Source organism: Cetorhinus maximus, chromosome 14, assembly GCF_964194155.1.
Source record: "Cetorhinus maximus chromosome 14, sCetMax3.hap1.1, whole genome shotgun sequence".
NCBI lineage: Eukaryota > Metazoa > Chordata > Chondrichthyes > Lamniformes > Cetorhinidae > Cetorhinus > Cetorhinus maximus.
The window spans coordinates 18,520,100-18,538,514 of record NC_135892.1 but is presented as its reverse complement, the minus strand read 5'-3'; the positions used below and the strand labels follow the sequence as shown (position 1 = coordinate 18,538,514).

Genomic DNA, 18,415 nt, shown 5'->3' with positions numbered 1-18,415 from the left:
GTGGTCTGAGGTCGTGAAATGCAAGTTTCCCCCTCCCCCTATTTACTCAGTTCCTCTGTCTATTCCATAAAAAAAACCTTCATTGGATATGCATTTTTCCCCACAATGTGTCTTCACTTTGTACAACAGTGTGTGTGTCAGAAACAGTCACTAAATCTGTGGAAAGGTAGAGCTTTCTGAGTGAAGATGCGAGGAGTGGTGAGGGTTAACACTGTCCTCCTGCAGACACCAACTGTACATGATACAGTAAATCACTGCTGATCGAAGTGGATCTTCCTTCTCACGGTCAGTGGGCTATGTTCCGGGAGGGCGAGGGGGGTGGTTGGCTGCCGCTTCCATTCGCTGAGTTGGTCCCTCCCTGCGCCGCTTCTCATTGGCTCAGGACAGGGTTTGGCCCACGGAGAAGAGGGCTGGAGATTGAGGATAGCAGCAGACAGCAAGTTGCAGGTTTTGAGAGCGGACTGGAGAGGGGGAGAGAAAGAGACTGCGGAGAGGCGAGGAAACACCCAGAGCAACCTGACTCAGGAAGGGGCGAAAGAGAGGGTCCAGGGTCCAGCCTGACCCCAGGGGGAGAGGGTCCAGGGTCCAGCCTGACCCCAGGGGGAGAGGATCCAGGGTCCAGCCTGACCCCAGGGGGAGAGGGTCCAGCCTGACCCCAGGGGGAGAGGGTCCAGGGTCCAGCCTGACCCCAGGGGGAGAGGGTCCAGGGTCCAGCCTGACCCCAGGGGGAGAGGGGGACACTGAGCAAGCAGACCAGGGGGTCAGTGAGGGGACGGATGGTGAGACGGAGCGGGTTTGCGGGCTGATTGCGGGAACTGAGCGGACACAGCCGGAGGCGGAACCTGTCGGTGTTTGGACCCACTCCGCGTTTCCTCGCCAGTCACCTGAGTGACTCCCTCCGAGCCCGGAGATGGGAGCCGGCATTTCGGCGCAGGAACCCGGCCACCCCAGCCCAGCCGGCAGCCCGAGTGAGGAGGAGGAAAACCAGCAGGAGGCGAGCGACCAGGAGAGGCAGCACACTGACGGGCCGGATGGCAGGGTGAGTGCATGGGAGGGAGCGATGGATGGGGGACGGAGGGTGACTGTCCTGGGTTTCACCCTGGGGGAGGGGGAGGATGCTCTGCCTCAGCCTCAACCCGGGCTGGCTCTAGGGTACTGCAGGCACTGATCAAGCCAGGAGTCCCAAACCTAGCGGCCCTCCTCGGACCAACTCCTGGGGCATTAGTAGTTTACCCACCTCCTTATCTCTCCTCTTGCCCCCCTCTTCCTCCATCTCTCTGTTTCTCCCCTACCCCCATGTCTTTAAATTAAAGTTGTCACAGGATAGGTTTTGACACTAAACCTGGAATATTCTCTCCCCCTCCTCCCCCAAAAAACAATGTATTGAGAAAACGAATTGTTGCAAATGTCAGTACTTTTGTACCCTCGTTCCTGTATTCCCATATTCCTGTCAACATTCAGAAGCCAGTCAGAGCATTCTCGGTACTGGGGACTGATTAGCAAGATTCTTCTGATCAGACTGAGCTGAATGTGACCTTAACTTTACTAATCATATTTTAGTTCGGTCTTTAAACGGGCAGACACCTTTAACCGCACGCCAACTGTACTCTCTTAGATTTTGACGCCCTTTGTACTTAATGTCCTTGATTTCAGGACATGCTTTATTTTTTGGTCAGAACTAGTTGATATTTTGGTGTTGGCCCGTTCACCCAGGACCATTGTGGTCCTCCTTACACGGGGCAGGGAGGAGAAAATTGACAACTCCCTGGTGAGGTCGATGAGTAAAGACTTTTAGGAGAGGGATTTTCACAAACACTAGAAAGGGAGGGTTTAATTGGTGCTCTGGCAGCCTATTTGCAATTCTATCCGGACAATTCTGTTACCATATTGGGAGTGCATTATAAAGCAAGGAGACACGTGAATGAAAGGGTGGGGTCTGTCGTCAATTGCAACACGTTTGGAGTCTCGAAGCTGCACTAGCTAAGAGTAGATGTTGTCAACAAACTTGTACTGTATATACGGCTCTGTTCCTTCATCCCAAGGTAATTATAAAAGAAATGCTGAGTCCCCAGTACAGATTCCTGGGGGGGGCGAGGTGGGGCAAATCAGGTCTCCCATCCTGCCAATTGGATTTTGTACCCATTATCCCTACGGTCGTCTCCCTCCTAACTGATGCCATGTCATAAATGCCAATTTTAGTGGGCGGAGATTAATTGGCTGGGGACAAATGGTAGATTAAGCATTAAATTATTTAAATACTTCCCTACTATCAGATAAATTTAAGGGTTAAATATACCCTGACCTTAGTGAGTGTGTAAAAGCCCCCACTTGGGAGTTGCTGAGGTGAATGGCATAGATGATATTTAACAGGAAGCCAAGTACATGAAGGGGAAAGGAATAAAAGGATGTGCTAGTAGTGTGAGATGAAGTAATGCGGGAGGAGGCTCATCTGGATTATAAACATTGACACACAGGCCAGTAGGGCAAAAAATGTCTCTGTGCTGCAAATTTTATGTAAATCTGTGACTGTGAATAAAGGTGTAAAACGAGCATTCCAAGAATAGAGGAAAATATGATTTTAAAGAGGGATATGTAATTAGTATGGGAGGTGTTGAAGATGACGTAGAAGAAATTCACCTGACACAAGCTGAAGTTGCTTCTTCCAACTTTTATAGAGGAATGTAGGAGTGAGGCTATAGGAATATCCGAGGAAAGGTGGGGAGTGGAACTGTAGGGGTACCTGAAGAAGGCGTGTAATATAAAAAAGATTACTATAAGGAGGTTAAGGTAAATAAGGATTGAAAGTTACCAAGATAAAAGCAAAATACTGTGGATACTGGAAATCTGAAACAAAAACAGAAAATGCTGGAAGACTCAGTAGGTCTAACGGCATCTGTGGAGAAAAAAAAGCAGAGTTAATGTTTCAAGCCTCTATGACTTCTTCAGAGCTCTTCTGAAGAGGAGTCATCAGGGCTCAACGTTAATTCTGTTGTTGTTGTTGTTGTTGTTGAAAGTTACCAAGCTCATATCCCAGAATACTGAAGACTGGGATGAGAAAGCAGAGGCTCTAATTATGTTACCAAAAAAAAACTCTTGGAAATGGGAACTGTGCCAAATGATTTGAGGGTAGAGGAACTGCTTCTCAAGAAAGGTGGACAACTGAATCATGAAATTACAGACCGATTAGTTTTACCTACTTCGAGTAATCGCTTAGTCTATAATCTGGAAGAGGTTAGTGAACATATATGGAGAGATAAACATGGTTAACGATTAGATCAGTGACCTTTCTTCGGAACAGAAAGATGTTAGAGAGTCCTTTTATCTCTATTAGATCAACCCTCAGTCTTCTGCACTCAAGGAAATACAACCTAACATATTAAGCCTGGGTCTCATTGTGATAAAGTGTGCTGCACCCCTTCCAAGACCAATATGTCATTTGAGGTGTGGTGTCCAAAGCTGTGTGCAGTTCAACAGATGGGCTCTGACCAAATTCTGTACAACTAAAGGATTACTTTCTGTACCTGTGGGCTAGCCTTTAGTTGATTGCTATACCTGGGCATTCAAATTCCTTTGCTTCTCTACAATTTGTTGATATCAAATTACGGTACATGTCAAACTGAAGGGGATTGTAGGGGAATATAGGTGACGGAATGGGCCGTGCAGAGAGATTGGTGGTGTATGTTTGATGGGGGGTAAGAATAGACTCTTAACCATGAAGGATCGGAGAACTACAGGCATCTTCATAGAGTTCTAAAATTGGTAGTTCAGGTGCAAAGTGCCTAAAGGGAATTGGATTTATATTTTGGGGTGGTGGAGACTTCCAATTATAGAGGCCATTATTCTTTTGATGTGATATTCCAAAACTCCCAATTGACTTGTGATGCTTGGTTCCTACCGTAGGTAATGCAACAGGCAAATTGTGCACAGCAAGATCCCATAATGGAAAATTGAATGCATTTACTGTTTGGACCTTTATCGTGCATCTCAACTTCATGGGCAATTAATTATTTTTAAGCAAAACTTGTTGTGTAGACAAACATGACAGCCATTTTGTGCACAGCAATGTGTCTCAAATGTTGGACAAATGATCAATTAACTGTTTTCTTGTGTTGATAAAGGAGGAATGTTGCCCAGGACACTGGAAGAACTCTGTGAATCCTCTTCCTGAGTAGTGGCACTTGGTTTAATGTCACCATATGAACTAATTCGCCATATGAAAATAGCTGTATAAACTGGATCAAACTGAATTTTTGCACCCGCCCCCGGTCCCTTTTTAGTTGAATGAAAGAATAGATAGACAAAATCTTCACTGGGGTGTGGTGACCATTCTCCTCCACATCCTCCAACTTATTGGAGAGTATCTAGGTGAAATGTGTTTTTCTTTTAATTGTGGCCTTTCTTAAAGAGATCAGGACTTATGGGTGGGCTGGGAGTTATGAGTTTAGTTTAACTGTCTCCAGTGATACATCACTAGTAACTATGGTCTTCTATAGAGAAGCGTGGGCCCAAAGTAGCACTATTTAATGAACAGGATGAAGGCTGTGTTTCTCTTCTTTCAATAACAACAGCTTGCATTTATATAGTGTCTTTGGCATTGTGGTATTGGACAAAATTTGGCACTGAGCTCCTTGAGGCAAAATTAGGACTGTGAGCAATAGCTTGGATAAAAGGTTTTAAAGAGTGTCAAAAAGGAAGGAGAGAGGTTTGAGGAGGTAATTCCAGATAAGACGTAGCTGACAACAGGAGTGAAGAAAATCACATGTGCAGGAGCCTAGAATTTGCAGCCAGAATTTATTGGTCTATATTCCCATATTTTCAGAGTCATGGAGCCATTGTAATAGAGTAGCATAGTGTGACTGTAGTGCTTTTGTTGCTTCCTTTATAATACCTGTACCATGTCTGAATCTTAATGTGGTGATGTGAAATTCCATCCATTTCATTGTGCCTCAGTGGCCGGGGTGTTAATCCTGTTCTTTAAAGAGGCCGCTTTCAATATGGTTAATGATTTATTGATGATTTAAAAGTGGTGTTTTTTTCTGATAGTGACCTGCTAGAGGGCTTTAAAGTTGTGAAAGGGCTTGATAAGGTAGATGTAATGATACTTCCATTTCTGGGGGGAGGAAAAAAGGAGGGCCCATAAATAGAAAGGAATCATAGAACGCTTACAGCACAGAAGGTGGCCATTCGGCCTATTGTGTCTATACCAGCTCATTGTATGAGCTCCTCAGCTAGTTCCACTCCCCTGCCGATTCCCCATAGGCCTGGATTATGGCTGATCTGCGACCTCACTCCATATATCTACTTTTGCCCTGTGTCCCTTAATACCGTTGAAACATATCTATCAATCTCAGATTTGAAATTAACACTTGATTTTGCAAATTTCTGCCACACTTGGTGTGTAGAAGTATTTCCCAATTTCACTCCTGAAAGATCTGGCTGTCTTATAAATATAAGATGGTTACTAATAAACCCAGTAAGGAATTCGGGCAAAATGTATTTTCTTGAGTGGTTAGAACAGGGAACTGATACACATGGAGTGCTTGAGGTGAACAGCTTGGATATATTTAAGGAGAAGCTAGATAAGAACATAAAAGAAAAGGAATAAAATTATATGTTGGCAGTGTTAGATGAACTAGGTTGGGAAGGGCTCATGTGGAGCATAATTACTGACCAGACCTTTTGGGTTGAATGGTGTGTTCCTGTGCTGTTAAAAATCTAAGTTAAAAGATTGAAAGGCTGCCTTGTGGGGTAGACCAATAAAGTGCCTCCCTTATCTACTCCACCCCCTGCTTCTCCCCAAAGGACTTTGCTTCAACAGTTTGACTCAACTCCAGTGTAGGGGGCTTTGTCCATATTTCAGTCATGCCATACGTGTCAGGGGAGAGCCTGATTTTGAGAGTGGCCACACTTTTAAACAAAAATAAAACTAACTATTCACAGCCTGAATTCTTTTAGTGTGAGTGCAGACATTCTCATGACCCTCATCATCATCATCTCCCTTTTCAGCCTTGCTCCCCTGAGAGCAAGGAGAGGAAGGAAGAAATTAAAACACCCATTTCTCTCTCTGGGGATCACAGTATCTTCACTTTACAAATCAGTGCAGTTTGCAGTACAACAGCTGGTATACCTTGGAATCTGTAGACAGTTCCTTACTTGGATTCAGTTAATATATGGAGGTGAGCTTGATCCTTGCACAGTTAACAAATGAAGTGGCTGAAACAGATAGCATTGATGCATTTAAAGGAAGTCTTGATATATACATGTAGGAGAAGGGAAAAGGGCTATGGAGAAAAGAGATAATTAAAGTGGAAGATGGCTTATGTCGAGTATGAACATCCGCGTGTAGCTAATGGCCTGTTTTCTAGGATTCTAACCGAGGGAATAGCTTAAGCATGAACAACTGATGCATCAATGTGGCTTTAACTGGGGATGTTGAGGATGGTCTATTTTAACCTCGTCTATTTTAACCTCGTCAGCTCACTGCAATTTTTATTCAAAGCTTGCGACATTTTTGTCAATGGTTTCAATTTGATTTAGCTAGGCGTGGCATTTAGTGCATCATACATGATGTATATTGAGATCTTCAATCCTGATATCTCTCTTTCAGACTATTTAGTTGTCTGCCAATGTAACCACATGCAGGAGATGCCTAAATATGGCAGGACTTTGAATTGCACACAACAGTAAGATAATCATCTAATCCTCATATGTCTCTCACATAGTCAGTTCTCTCAATGAAGGGGCAATCAATCCTGACTTGAAACTGTTTCTTGCATAAAGCTTCCCAGGTAAAATAAACTGCATTTCCTAAACGATTGCGTCTTATTTGTGGTTGAATTGGAATTTTGGGGTTTCTGTTGATTTGAGCAAAATCTTCGTAGACTCATGGATGTCTACAGCGCAGAAGGTGGCCATTCGGCCCATTGTGTCTGTGCCGGTCAACAAAGATCTGAGTACACTAATCCCATTTTCCAGCACTTGGCCCATAGCCCTGGAGGCAATGGCAATGCAAGTGTGTATCTAAATACTACTAAAATGTTATGAGAGTTTCTGACTCAACCACCCTTTCAGGCAGTGAGTTCCAGACTTCCACCACCCTCTGGGTGAAAAAGTTTCTCCTCAACTCCCTTCTCAGCCTTCTACCTCTTACCTGCAATCTATGCACCCTGGTTATTGACCCCTCCACTAATGGAAAAAGTGCCTTCCTATCCAAAACAAAAATACCTGGAAAAACTTAGCAGGTCTGGCAGCATCTGCGGAGAGGAACGCAGTTAACGTTTCGAGTCCGAATGACCCTTCAACAGAACGTTCTGTTGAAGGGTCATTCGGACTCGAAACGTTAATGGCGTTCCTCTCCGCAGATGCTGCCAGACTTGCTGAGTTTTTCCAGGTATCTTTGTTTTGGATTTCCAGCATCTGCAGTTTTTTGCTTTTGCCTTCCTATCCACCCTATCTATGCCCCCTCATAGTCTTATACACCTCTGCCAGGTGCCCATTCAACCTTCGCTGCTCCAAGGAAAACAACCCCAGCCTATCCAATCTTTCCTCATAGCACAGACCCTCCAGCCCAGGCAGCATCCTGGTAAATCTCCTCTGCACCCTCTCCTGTGCAATCACATCCTTCCTATAAAGTGGTGACCAGACCTGCACACTACTCCAGTTGTGGCCTAACCAGCGTTTCATACAGTTCCAGCATAACCTCCCTGCTCTTGCATTCTATGCCTTGGCTAATAAAGGCAAGTATCCCATATGCCTTCTTAACCACCTATCTACCTGCCCTGCTACCTTCAGGGATCTATGGATATGCACACCAAAGTCCATCTGATCTTCATTACTTTCCAGGGTCCTACCATTCATAGTGTAATCCTTTGCCTTGCTAGCTGTCCCCAAGTGTGTTACCTCACACTTTTCTGGGTTGAATTCCACTTGCCACTGCTCTGCCCACCTGACCAGTCCATTGATATGTTCAGTCCGTTGATATGCTTGTGCAGAAGCTTTGGTTAATGGGACAATTGGAGCCTTCAAGGACAAGGTGGATAGATTTTTGTTGGGTAAGGATATTGAAGTGAAGCAGGTAAATCGAGTTGAGGTACAGATTAATTGAATGGTGAAGCAGGCTCAAAAGGGCTGAATGGAATGTTGTTCTGTGTTCCTTTCTCATAACCTTTGGCTTCAATCTAATTCCATTGACCTCCAGCATTTTATTAAAAATAAGAGTCTGCCTTAGTAATTTCCCTACAGTAAAAAAAAAAGTCTTGTTTGGAATCTGCTTGACCCACATGCTCCAGGCAATATCCAGTGTTCCTTTTAAAATTCATTAGGCTTCCACTAAGTGTTTTATTTTGCCTCCCATCAAATTACATTTGAACGAAATCCACACGCAAGACAGTCTTGAAGACAGCATATTCAAAAACTGCAACAAATTTCAGTCTCGACCAGTCAGCCAGAATTTTGATTGTTACATGTGGCCTCCTGTTCTCTAGAGAATTTGGAACATGTTTGCACTGAATGTTTGTTTAAAAACTAGAAAGAGACGATGAAAGTTTCTGCTGAATGTCTTATTCACAGAAATCGTCAAAGGTATGAAGCCTTCTAAATTATTCTGGTCTTGATTTTGTTTACCCCAGTCAGGACTTTCTGGAAATTCTACAGCTTTCCCAACTGTAGCTGCACCAATTTCAAATCTTCACTTCCCTTCTCTGCCCTGAATTATGCGTACCCCAACTCTTGTGCACCCCTTCAATGACCATTGGCAACTGTGCTTCCAGCTACATAAAGCTATGATCTGGAATTCGCTCTCTATACCTCGCTGCCCCTCTGTCTTCATTTGACCCAGCTTTTGATCTCAACTTCAAATATTTCCTCCTTTAGCTAGGTGTACAGTTATTCTAAACAATAACCTGCATTTATATAGCACCTTTTGACTGTATTCCCAAGTCACTTCACAGGACTGTCACCAGGCAAAGTTTACCACTGAGACACAAGATTTGTTTTACTCTTTATGGGATGTGGGCGTCACTGGCCTAATCCATCCCTAATTGTCTTGTACAGAACATTTCAGAGGGTATTTAAGAGTCAACACATTGCTGTGGATCTGGAGTCACCTGTAGGCCAGACCAGGTAAGGATGGCAGATTTCCTTCCCTAAAGGACGTTAGTGACCCAGATGGGCCTTAATGGCAGTCAACGATAGTTTCATGGTCAAAATTACTGGCTAGCTTTATATTCCAGATTTTTTCCATAATTGAGTTTAAATTCCACCAGCTGCTGTGGTGGGATTTGAACCCCTATCCCTAAGAGCATTAGGCTGGGTCTTTGGATTACTAGTCCAGTGACATTACCACTATGCCACCATCTCCCCTTAAAGGTCCAAGGGTGTGTTTTAAGGAACATCTTAAAAGAGGAGAGGCAATGAATTTTAGGAAGGAAATTCCAGCGTTTAGGGCCTGGCAGCTGCAGGCACAGCCACCCATTTTGTGGTGAACAAAAATTGGGGACACGTAAGGGGTCAGAAATTGTGAAACGCTGAGTTTGTGGAGAGTGTATAGGCAGAGGAGGTTAGGGATGTGAAGAGAGGGGAAGTGAGGAAGACCATGGAGGGATTTGAACATGTGGGTGAAAATTTTAAATTCGAAGCTTCTGGTCCACCAACGCCAATGTAGGTTAAAAAAAAAACACAGCTGAATGGGACTTGGTAACAGCTTAGATTTGGATACCATTGCCTTTATCTTTTAAATTTCTCTCCAAGTTACTCATCCCTTCTCTAACTGACTCCTTTCAGGGGGTGTAATTGTGTGTGCTGCACCTTATTGCCATACTAGACAAAAATTTATTCACTTGACCATCAGGGAGTCCTTCAGACACTCCAGTTCAATGCACTGGGATACTAAATCTGAATGAAAACCTCCTTGAAATCTGTGCTTCTTCCTAACACTTGGCCACTTGGAATGTAAACACTGGTTTGTAGCATCTAAATGGCTGCATGCTTTTTTTGGAATGACTTTTGCACATTGCTTATCCAACCTGTGCACTGTCATGTAGCATTTACAACTTGGCAGGATATTTAGATTAACTTGTTTGCAGCCCTAGATAACCCCGTTTGCTTTTTGGTAACTATTTAAAACCAGAGACCGGAGCTTCAGTTGCTGAGGCTTGCAACTGCTTTTTGTTATATTCAAAGTTTAAATTTAAGATGGGAATATTCCTGAAGTTTGGCAGGCTACAACATGAAACTAATCAACAGAAAATTCTGGAAAAACTCGGGTCTGGCAGCATCTGTGGAGAGAGAAAGTGAGTTAATGTTTTGGGTCCTTATGACTCTTCCTCTGAAGAAGAGTACATGGACTTGAAACGTTAACTCTGTTTCTCTCTCCACAGATGCTGTCAGACCTACCGAGTATTTCCAGCATTTGCTGTTTATTTTAGATTTCCAGCATCTACAGTATTTTGCTTTTGCTGAATAAAGAGACGGCAAGAATGTCAGTGTAAAGACAATTTATACTGTATGTGAAGAGAGTGCTGATTGGTTGGCAAGTGCCGTTGCCATGGAGAATGCACCAGTGATAGTCGCTGACAGTTAACTGCCAAGCATTTTGTTTAAATTTCATTAAATTGGATTGGCCGGCAGCTCCACCAGTGGCAGCACCAGGAGGGCATCAGTGGCAGCTGCTGGGACTGGAGCTGAAGTGAGGGGCCCAAGGCCTAGGACCCTGGAGCAGGTAAGTCCGGGGCCTTGGGCTGGGAGGGTGAGAGAGCATTTAGGTGCAGTGGGAGGGGAGGATGTGTTTGAGAGGGAGCAGATAGGAAGGAAGGGTGGATTCAGTCTAAGGGGTCCACCCTGCAATCGGCAAAGGGCAACCGCTGAAGCGTAACCACCCTCTGCTCCGCCTGCCCCCTACTTAACCATTTGAGGTTAAAAATCAGGCTTCCAGCTCCTGCCCTGCAGCCCATGCCAAAAGTATAATGGCATGGGCAGTGTAATATTAGGATCAATAGGCTTGATAGCAAGCCAAATTAATCCTTAAATGGTCAGCTCGGGCTTATTGTATCTGAAGAATGGGCCATGGAATACTTGAAATCTAGTGGTTTCATGGAGCGTTTATATAGAAAAGCTTAATAGATTCAGGGTGGTTATGTCCTTAGTGGCAATGTCCTCCAGGATTCCCATGGGAATTTGTTTTGAGATTGCTGCTCCTTGGGACTTCGCTTCAAATGAGAGTGGCGTCAACGGAATGTCAAGTTTCTCTTGCAAAAGTGAAATTGAAAATGCAGCTTTATTAGGAAAGAAATGAATGAGGCAGCGGGCAAGAAAGAAATGCTAATGGCAAAAGGGAATGAAAAGCAATATGGAATATTTATATCTAGTCCATTATGCATGGGTAGTGCTGGCTTTGTGAATACTCAGTGAATTGATGTTAAAGGATGGGGATAATTAGAGTGCACAGATGTTATTGTCTCATTCCCTCCTTGTTTCATATCTCCATTATAAATTCCTATGTCAACATTTATAATTGAAATTGGCCATATAAACTCATCACACTGCAATTAGAGATTCCTACCAATGGAGAAACGAGCTTCACTAAGGCAAGTTTATGTAGAAAAATTTATGACACAGAAGGAAGCCATTTGGCCCATGTCTGTGGCTGCCAAAGAATTATCAAGATTAAGCCCACCTTCCAAATCTTGGTCTGTAGCCCTGTAGGTTATCCAAGTATTTTTTTTAGATGTGACAAAGACTTATGCCTCTACCAACCTTTCAGCCAGTGAATTCCAGACTCTGGGTGGAAAAAAAACTCACTCATCTCCCTCTAACCGCTTCACCAATTACTTTAAATCTATGTCCCCTGTTTAGTGACCTCTGTTAATGAAAATAGGTCCCTCATATCCATTCTATCCAGCCCCCATGTAATTTTATACACCTCAAATTAAACTCCCCTCAGCCTCTTCTGTTCCAAGGAAAACAACCCCCAGCCTATCCAATCTTTCCACATAGCTAAAATTCTGCATTCCTGGCAATATCCTCATAAATCTCCATTATATCCTCTCTAGAGTGATTACATCCTTCTCCTAATACAGTGACCTGAAGCGTACGTAGTATTTTAGTTGTGACCTAACTAGTGAGTCATACAGACTCGAAACGTTAACTGTGTTCCTCGCTGTGGATGCTGTCAGACCTGCTGAGTTTTTCCAGGTATTTTTATTTTTGTTAGTGTTTTATACAGTTCCTCCATAACCTCCTTGCACTTATACTCTATACCTTGGCCAATAAAGGAAAGTATCCCTCCTTAACCACCTTCTCTACCTGTCCTACCTTCAGGGATCAGTGAACATGCATTCCAAGGCCCCTCTGTCCTCTCCACTTCTCAGTATCTTTCCGTTTTTTGTGTATGTGGCAGTTTCCATTATAAATATGCATATAAGAATTTCTATTTATAGAGAATACAGTGTGCTAATTGGCTCAAAAGATAGGATTTGTAACAATTAAAGTTACACTTAAATGGTGTTGGAGGTGAGAGCACTACCAACTTAAATCATTGAGTCAGAAGGTTGTGGGTTTGAACCCCGCTTCAAAGAATTGAACACATCTAGGCTGACACTCCTAGGGCTGGATTGTTGGAGGTATCATCTTATGATGAAATGTTAAACTGAGACTCCATCTGTGCCTTGAGTGGGTGTCAAATGATCCTACACATTTTTTTCTGAAGAAAAGCAAGGGTCCTGAACAATATTCACTCCCCCAACCGATAAAACATTATCTTATTGTTGTTTGGACGATCTTGCTGTGTGAAAATTAGCTCTGGTTACTCCTACGGTGTAATAGCGACTGTACTTCAAAAGTAATTCATTAACGGTGAAGTGACTTGGGACACCCTGAGTTCATGAAAATTGCTATATCAATTCAAGTTTGTTCATTTGCTCTTTATACCTCACTGCTATCAGCAGAAACACTTTGCAGAGTTTGGTCTTTGTATCTGCTGACCATTTGCCCATTAAGGCAGAAAGAAGATTTGACTCTTGGGGTGGAATTTAATGGCCCCGTTGGGCAGGGCCATAAAATGCAGCAAATTGTTCAAAAGTCCATTGATTTCGGCGGGACCGTAAAATCCTGCTGGCGTAAACTTCCGCCCTTGAAGTCTACAAGAGATTTTCCACAACTGTTGTAAATTTTAATACTGGGTGCAAAGGGCAACTAAAAATACATGTATAAAACATTTACCATGAGAAGCTTTTAGAGATGGTGTTCAGGATCAGTGGAGTGCAGTGTTCATTATCCTGATTTTCTCTGCGTACTTCTGGCTTTAAAGCTGTAGTGGAGTTGGTGGACTCTGGTTCTCTGCTGGTCAGGCTTATGGATGCTACACAGATGTAATCTGATATACGTCAGTAAGTAGAACTACCAGAATGTACATTTTGTATACATGTCCTGTGGAAAATGCGACAAGTATATGCCCTCTGGAAAGGGGCTCATTTACTAAGTATTGTTCGGTATTAACCTCTGGAGTGAACCCACCAGTCATCAACTGGGCTTTATTGCTGCAGTGACCCAGGTTATTACAGTACTGTCTTGTTTCTGTGACAGACCAGATGGACAAGAGAATCGTAGAATCTTAAAGCACAGCATGAGGCCATTCCTTTGAACCAGCTGTCCGATTTAGTTCCTCCGCCTCTTTTTCTTTTCCCTCCAAATCCTGAAAATTGGACCTCTTCAAGTACACGTCCCATCGTCGTCTTGAAATTTCCTCCAGAATCTGATTCCACCACTCTTTCACACAGTGCATTCCAGATCTTGACCCTCTGAAGAATGTTTTCTTTTTTTTTCTCTCTTTGACAACTATTATAAATTTGTGACCTTTGGTTGGTGACCTACTTGCTTTATCAAAACCCCTCAATTTTGAATACCTCTTATTAGATCTCCCTTTTTTGCTCTAATCCCAACTTCCCCAGAGCCTTGACATCCTTCCTGAAGTATGGTGCTGAAAATTGTGTGCACTGCTCCTGCTGATGCCTAACCAGCAGTCATTTACAAAGATTTAGCGTGACTTTTGTGTTCTTGCATTGTGTCCCTGCTAACAAAGCTGTGTATTTTGTATGCTTTCTTGCTGCACTCTCGACTTGCCCTGCCATCTTTTAAAGATTTGAGAATCTGTACCTTCAGGTCTCTCTGCTCTTGCACATCCTTAAGAATAGTACCATTTGGATCAGTGGTTCCTGAATGATTTTCCAATGTGACCCCATTTTAACATTTGAAAATTAACATGACCCCAGCAAAAACAAGGCAGCAATAAAGCAGTATATAATCATGAAATTTCACGTTGTAGATCAACATGTATGATGCACCATAAGTATGAACATCTGTTTTTAAAGCACTTTGTAAAAATGCTATTATCTTATGTATTTCTGACATTACAGACAAGTTAAATAAACTTTTAATTTTCTACAAAGGATTTCAATTGACACAATATTAATTGTTCCAGAGGCGGCTGTTTCACTGGGGATTCTGCTACACAATGCAGCTTTAAAATAAAATGGATTTAGTTCACAAAGTAACTAAGGTACCTGAATGTGGAGCTGCACTCCTCCCAGTGTGGGGCCAGGCTTCGAGGAAAGTGGAGTGCTTTCGAGCAGGCATAGAACATAACGTGCGACAGTTACTGGCCGCTGAGGTTTCGGCCAAGCTCTCTCTCGGTGACGGAAGCCTGTGAAGCCCCACGCACCAAATGTACTGTAATCAGCCCCTTTCCCTTTCTCCCCGATACAGACTATAATCAGCCCCTCTTTTGGCCTAGTTAGCAGGGCCTGTGAAGCAGAGTCGCCAGGTGGGGGTAATGATTGTGTAAGAAATTTATCTGAATTTGCCTTTTTGTTTACCCAGTGTTTAATTGGTATATCCTGTTCCCTACAGTTCTTTTGTAGCTGGCATATGAGGAAGATCATATCCACTTTGTAGATCTGCCAACACGGAAGCTGCACTGTGCTTCTGGATACACTTGGTCTGCAAGTAGATGGAGTCTCTTAAGCATGACCCTAGCGAAGGCCTTCCTAGTGATGCTAAGGAGTGTGGGATAGCCCTGTAGTTGCGTCATGCATGTCCTATGGAATGGACCCTACCTTCCAACTGCGAGGGAGACAGTCATGAAGGTGTGGCAGCCAATGGGGCTTCCATGTTTGAGCAGTTTGATTGGAATTCTATCCTTGCCAGGTGCCTTTCTACTTGCTAAGCAACCAATGGCCTTTTTGAGGGTACTTTGTTTAACTTGGCCATGAAGTGAAGCTGCAGGGTATAATTCATCTATTTGACAGGTTGTGAGACAACTGACTCGATACGTTTTTTTTAAAAAAAAAAGGTCCAACAGGCTGAATGAAATGCAGTGTTGGTGAAAACATATTTTCTCTCTTGTTTGTCAGAGGTCAAGAAATGAGCAGCTGCACGTGGAACACTCCTTATCAGATTAGTTGTCTCTCGGCACACTGACTAGCTTCTGGAATTGGAAGAGCCCAGCATTTAGCTGGGTTCAACTTAATGACTTAATTCAGTCAGTATTCTGAGCTGGAGTCACATGGGTTCTGCTCCGCATGACCCAATGACAATCACTTGCTTTCAATTTAAGCCTTATGGTCTGGATGAAAAGGCCTATAACTCCTCTAGCAAAACAGTCCAACTATGTTTTGGGACAAAGCTCAATCCACTTCTCTGGCATTCTGACTCTTGGAGATGGCTGTGTCTTCTGAGTTCTCTACATTGTCTATTGGGAGTTTTGGTTACTAAGTTAATGTCATCATTTTGCGCGATCTCTGAATTGAGCTTTTTAGCTTGTTTCTTGCACTGTTTTCCTCTCTCAAAATGGTTTGCCTTTATCCTAACTTGCACCATGTCCCAGAGGTTAGCTCCCAGCCTGGCACAGCCACTGGTTTAAATGCTCATTAGTTTTCATGGGGAAAAGGCAGGAAAGTGGAATTGAGGATTATCAGATGAGCCATGATCTCATTGGATGGCGGAGCAGACTTGATGGGCTGAATGGCCTGCGCTTCTGCTCCTGTGTCTTATAGTCTAATCCCTCCACAGCCAAGCTCTTCCCTATTTCTAACCACCTCTAGTCCTACAACTGTCCAAGATCTCTGCACTGCCAATTCTGGCCTCTTGCATATCCCTGATTTTTTTCATTGCTCCACCATTGATTCTGCTTTCAGCTTTCTAGGACCTAACCTCTGGAGTTTCCTCCAAAACCTTTGTCTTTCTACATCTCTTCCTTTAAAAATCAAGATTTTGGGCACTTGTAATAATATCTTAGGCTCTGTGTCAAATTTTGTTTCTTAACACTCTTGTGAAACACTGGGATGTTTTGCTTCATAAATGCAAGTTGTTGCTTATTTCATTGGTTCCCAGATGCCTGAGTACCTGACTCTGTCCTTGATCGATCTTGCACTTCCTTCGTGGCTAGATGACATAGGGTGGAATTTTATGCTGGCGGGGTTTTACAGTGCTGTCAAATTCAATGGACTTTTGAATGGCTTGCTGCATTTTACGCCCCTGCCCCCGCCGCGACAGGGCCATAAAATTCCACCCATAGGTTCAAAGGGGGCTTAATAATCTACTCCTGTTTCTATGTCTGAGCTAAATTCAAAGTTCTCTTTGACCCTGAATATCAATGTAATTTAAGGGAAAAAAATAAAAACAAAAAACTGCGGATGGTGGAAATCCAAAACAAAAATAAAAATACCTGGAAAAACTCAGCAGGTCTGGCAGCATCTGCGGAGAGGAACACAGTTAACGTTTCGAGTCCGTATGACCCTTCAACAGAATTTAAGGGAAATTTGGCATGGATGTCACTCTTGGCTCTTTGGTAACACTCTTGCTGCCTCTGACTCAGAAGATCATGGGTGCCACTACCATTCTAGAGCTTGAGTTCAAAATCTACACTGGGATGTCAGTACTGAGCATGCTGCACTGTTTATTGTGATGTTGAACCAAGTTCTGACCAGTTAAGATGGACGTGAAAGATCCCATAGCACACCGGGGAAAGGAAGGTATTATGTATCCTGGCTAATAGATATGCCTTAACTGATGTAATACTTTATTTTTCTTGCTGTTTTTGACACCTTGCTGCACATAAGATTAGTTGTGCTTAAGTAAACTAGTTTGTGTATCCGCTTAAAAGGTTTTGAGACATAGAAATATGCCAAGTTCCACTAAATGCAAGTTTCACTTTTTTCTTAACTCCTGATTTCAATAATTGTTGTTGTCTCCCAAATCTGTGCCATCATGTTGAAGGACTTTGCGAAGGGAGGATGGGGGTAGGCTAATTGTTTGTAAGGGCAGACGTGTTAAGGGTGGATTTTTTTTTTTGAGGAGTTGGTGTAATGACAATACTGAAGGGGAGAGGACAGTATCTGAGGAGGAGACAGTATCAGCTAACATCAGGGGTAGGAAGAAAAATTGGATGGCTAGCAGTTTGGTGCATATAGGTTTGAGAGAGCAGGACCTGAGGCTCGTGCTTAAGATGAGCTCAGAGGGCATGAGGGGCAACAGGGGAGAAAAGTACAAGTTCAGGGTTGGGGCAGTGGGGGAACCTTGGAGGGTGTTTGGCCCTGTGGGTTAGGGGGCAGGGAGGAAGCAGCAGGGGCAGCTGAACAGGTGGTCTCCATCTTGACCACCTTCAGTCCTACGACTGAGATTTGTGCACTCCAATTCTGGTCACTTGTATGTCCCCTAATTGTAATCATTTCACCTTTGATGGCTGGCTGTGCCATCAGTTGTCTAGGCCCTAAGCTCTGGAATTCCCTGCCTAAACCCCACCATCTTGCTTAAGATGCTTCTTTAAAACTTACTTAGACCAAGCTTTTAGGTAGCTTGGTTTCAAATTTTGTTTGATTACACTGTTGCGAAGCACCTTGGAGTGTTTGCAACACTAAGGTGCTACATAAATGCTAGAAGCAGTCAGCTTTGTAATTTGCCACTTCGGAAGGTTTTAGAACTAAAATTTGTCTGTCTTCACCATCCACTGGCCACTAATTAAGCTGCTTTTGGAGGAAGTCCTTAAACGAATAGCTGTCAACCTAGTGCAAGATAGGCCCAATAGTTTATCAGGAAGCCTATTGACCGCAAATGTGGGAAAGCCAGTTTTATACTGAAGTTTTGGCCATCCGTTTTCATATATTTGAATATTAGGACAGAGGTTCTATTTGTTAAGAATGTCAAGTATCTACAAAATGAAGTTTGTCCTCCATTTAGAATCCCGACTACATTTCCTTGCATAATCTGTTGTGATGAAGCTGACCATCCCTTAGTCTTTGAGTTGCTGTTGCATCCATAAACTAAATTTAATACGTGTACTTGAAGGCTTAAATCTTCTTATTTAACTACCCAGCCTCCATTTTCCACTCATTCTCGTATACAAAATAATGGCTCTTGTTTTCTT

General features: G+C 43.2%; 1 protein-coding gene across 6 annotated transcripts in view; it reads left to right on the top strand.

The window, feature by feature from the left end:
• The first annotated feature begins 402 nt into the window (after positions 1-402).
• The window catches only part of LOC144689481 (uncharacterized), a 105,132-nt gene continuing 87,119 nt past the window's right edge, over positions 403-18,415 (top strand). For 5 of the 6 annotated variants that reach the window (XM_078556598.1, XM_078556597.1, XM_078556596.1 and 2 more), the window contains exon 1: positions 403-1,039. In XM_078556598.1, the coding sequence (XP_078412724.1) occupies positions 911-1,039 (129 nt within the window). In that variant the 5' untranslated portion in view covers positions 403-910. Of the gene's footprint in view, positions 1,040-1,934; positions 2,043-18,415 lie in introns of those variants that run through there. The other variant, XM_078556601.1, reaches the window with a different exon arrangement.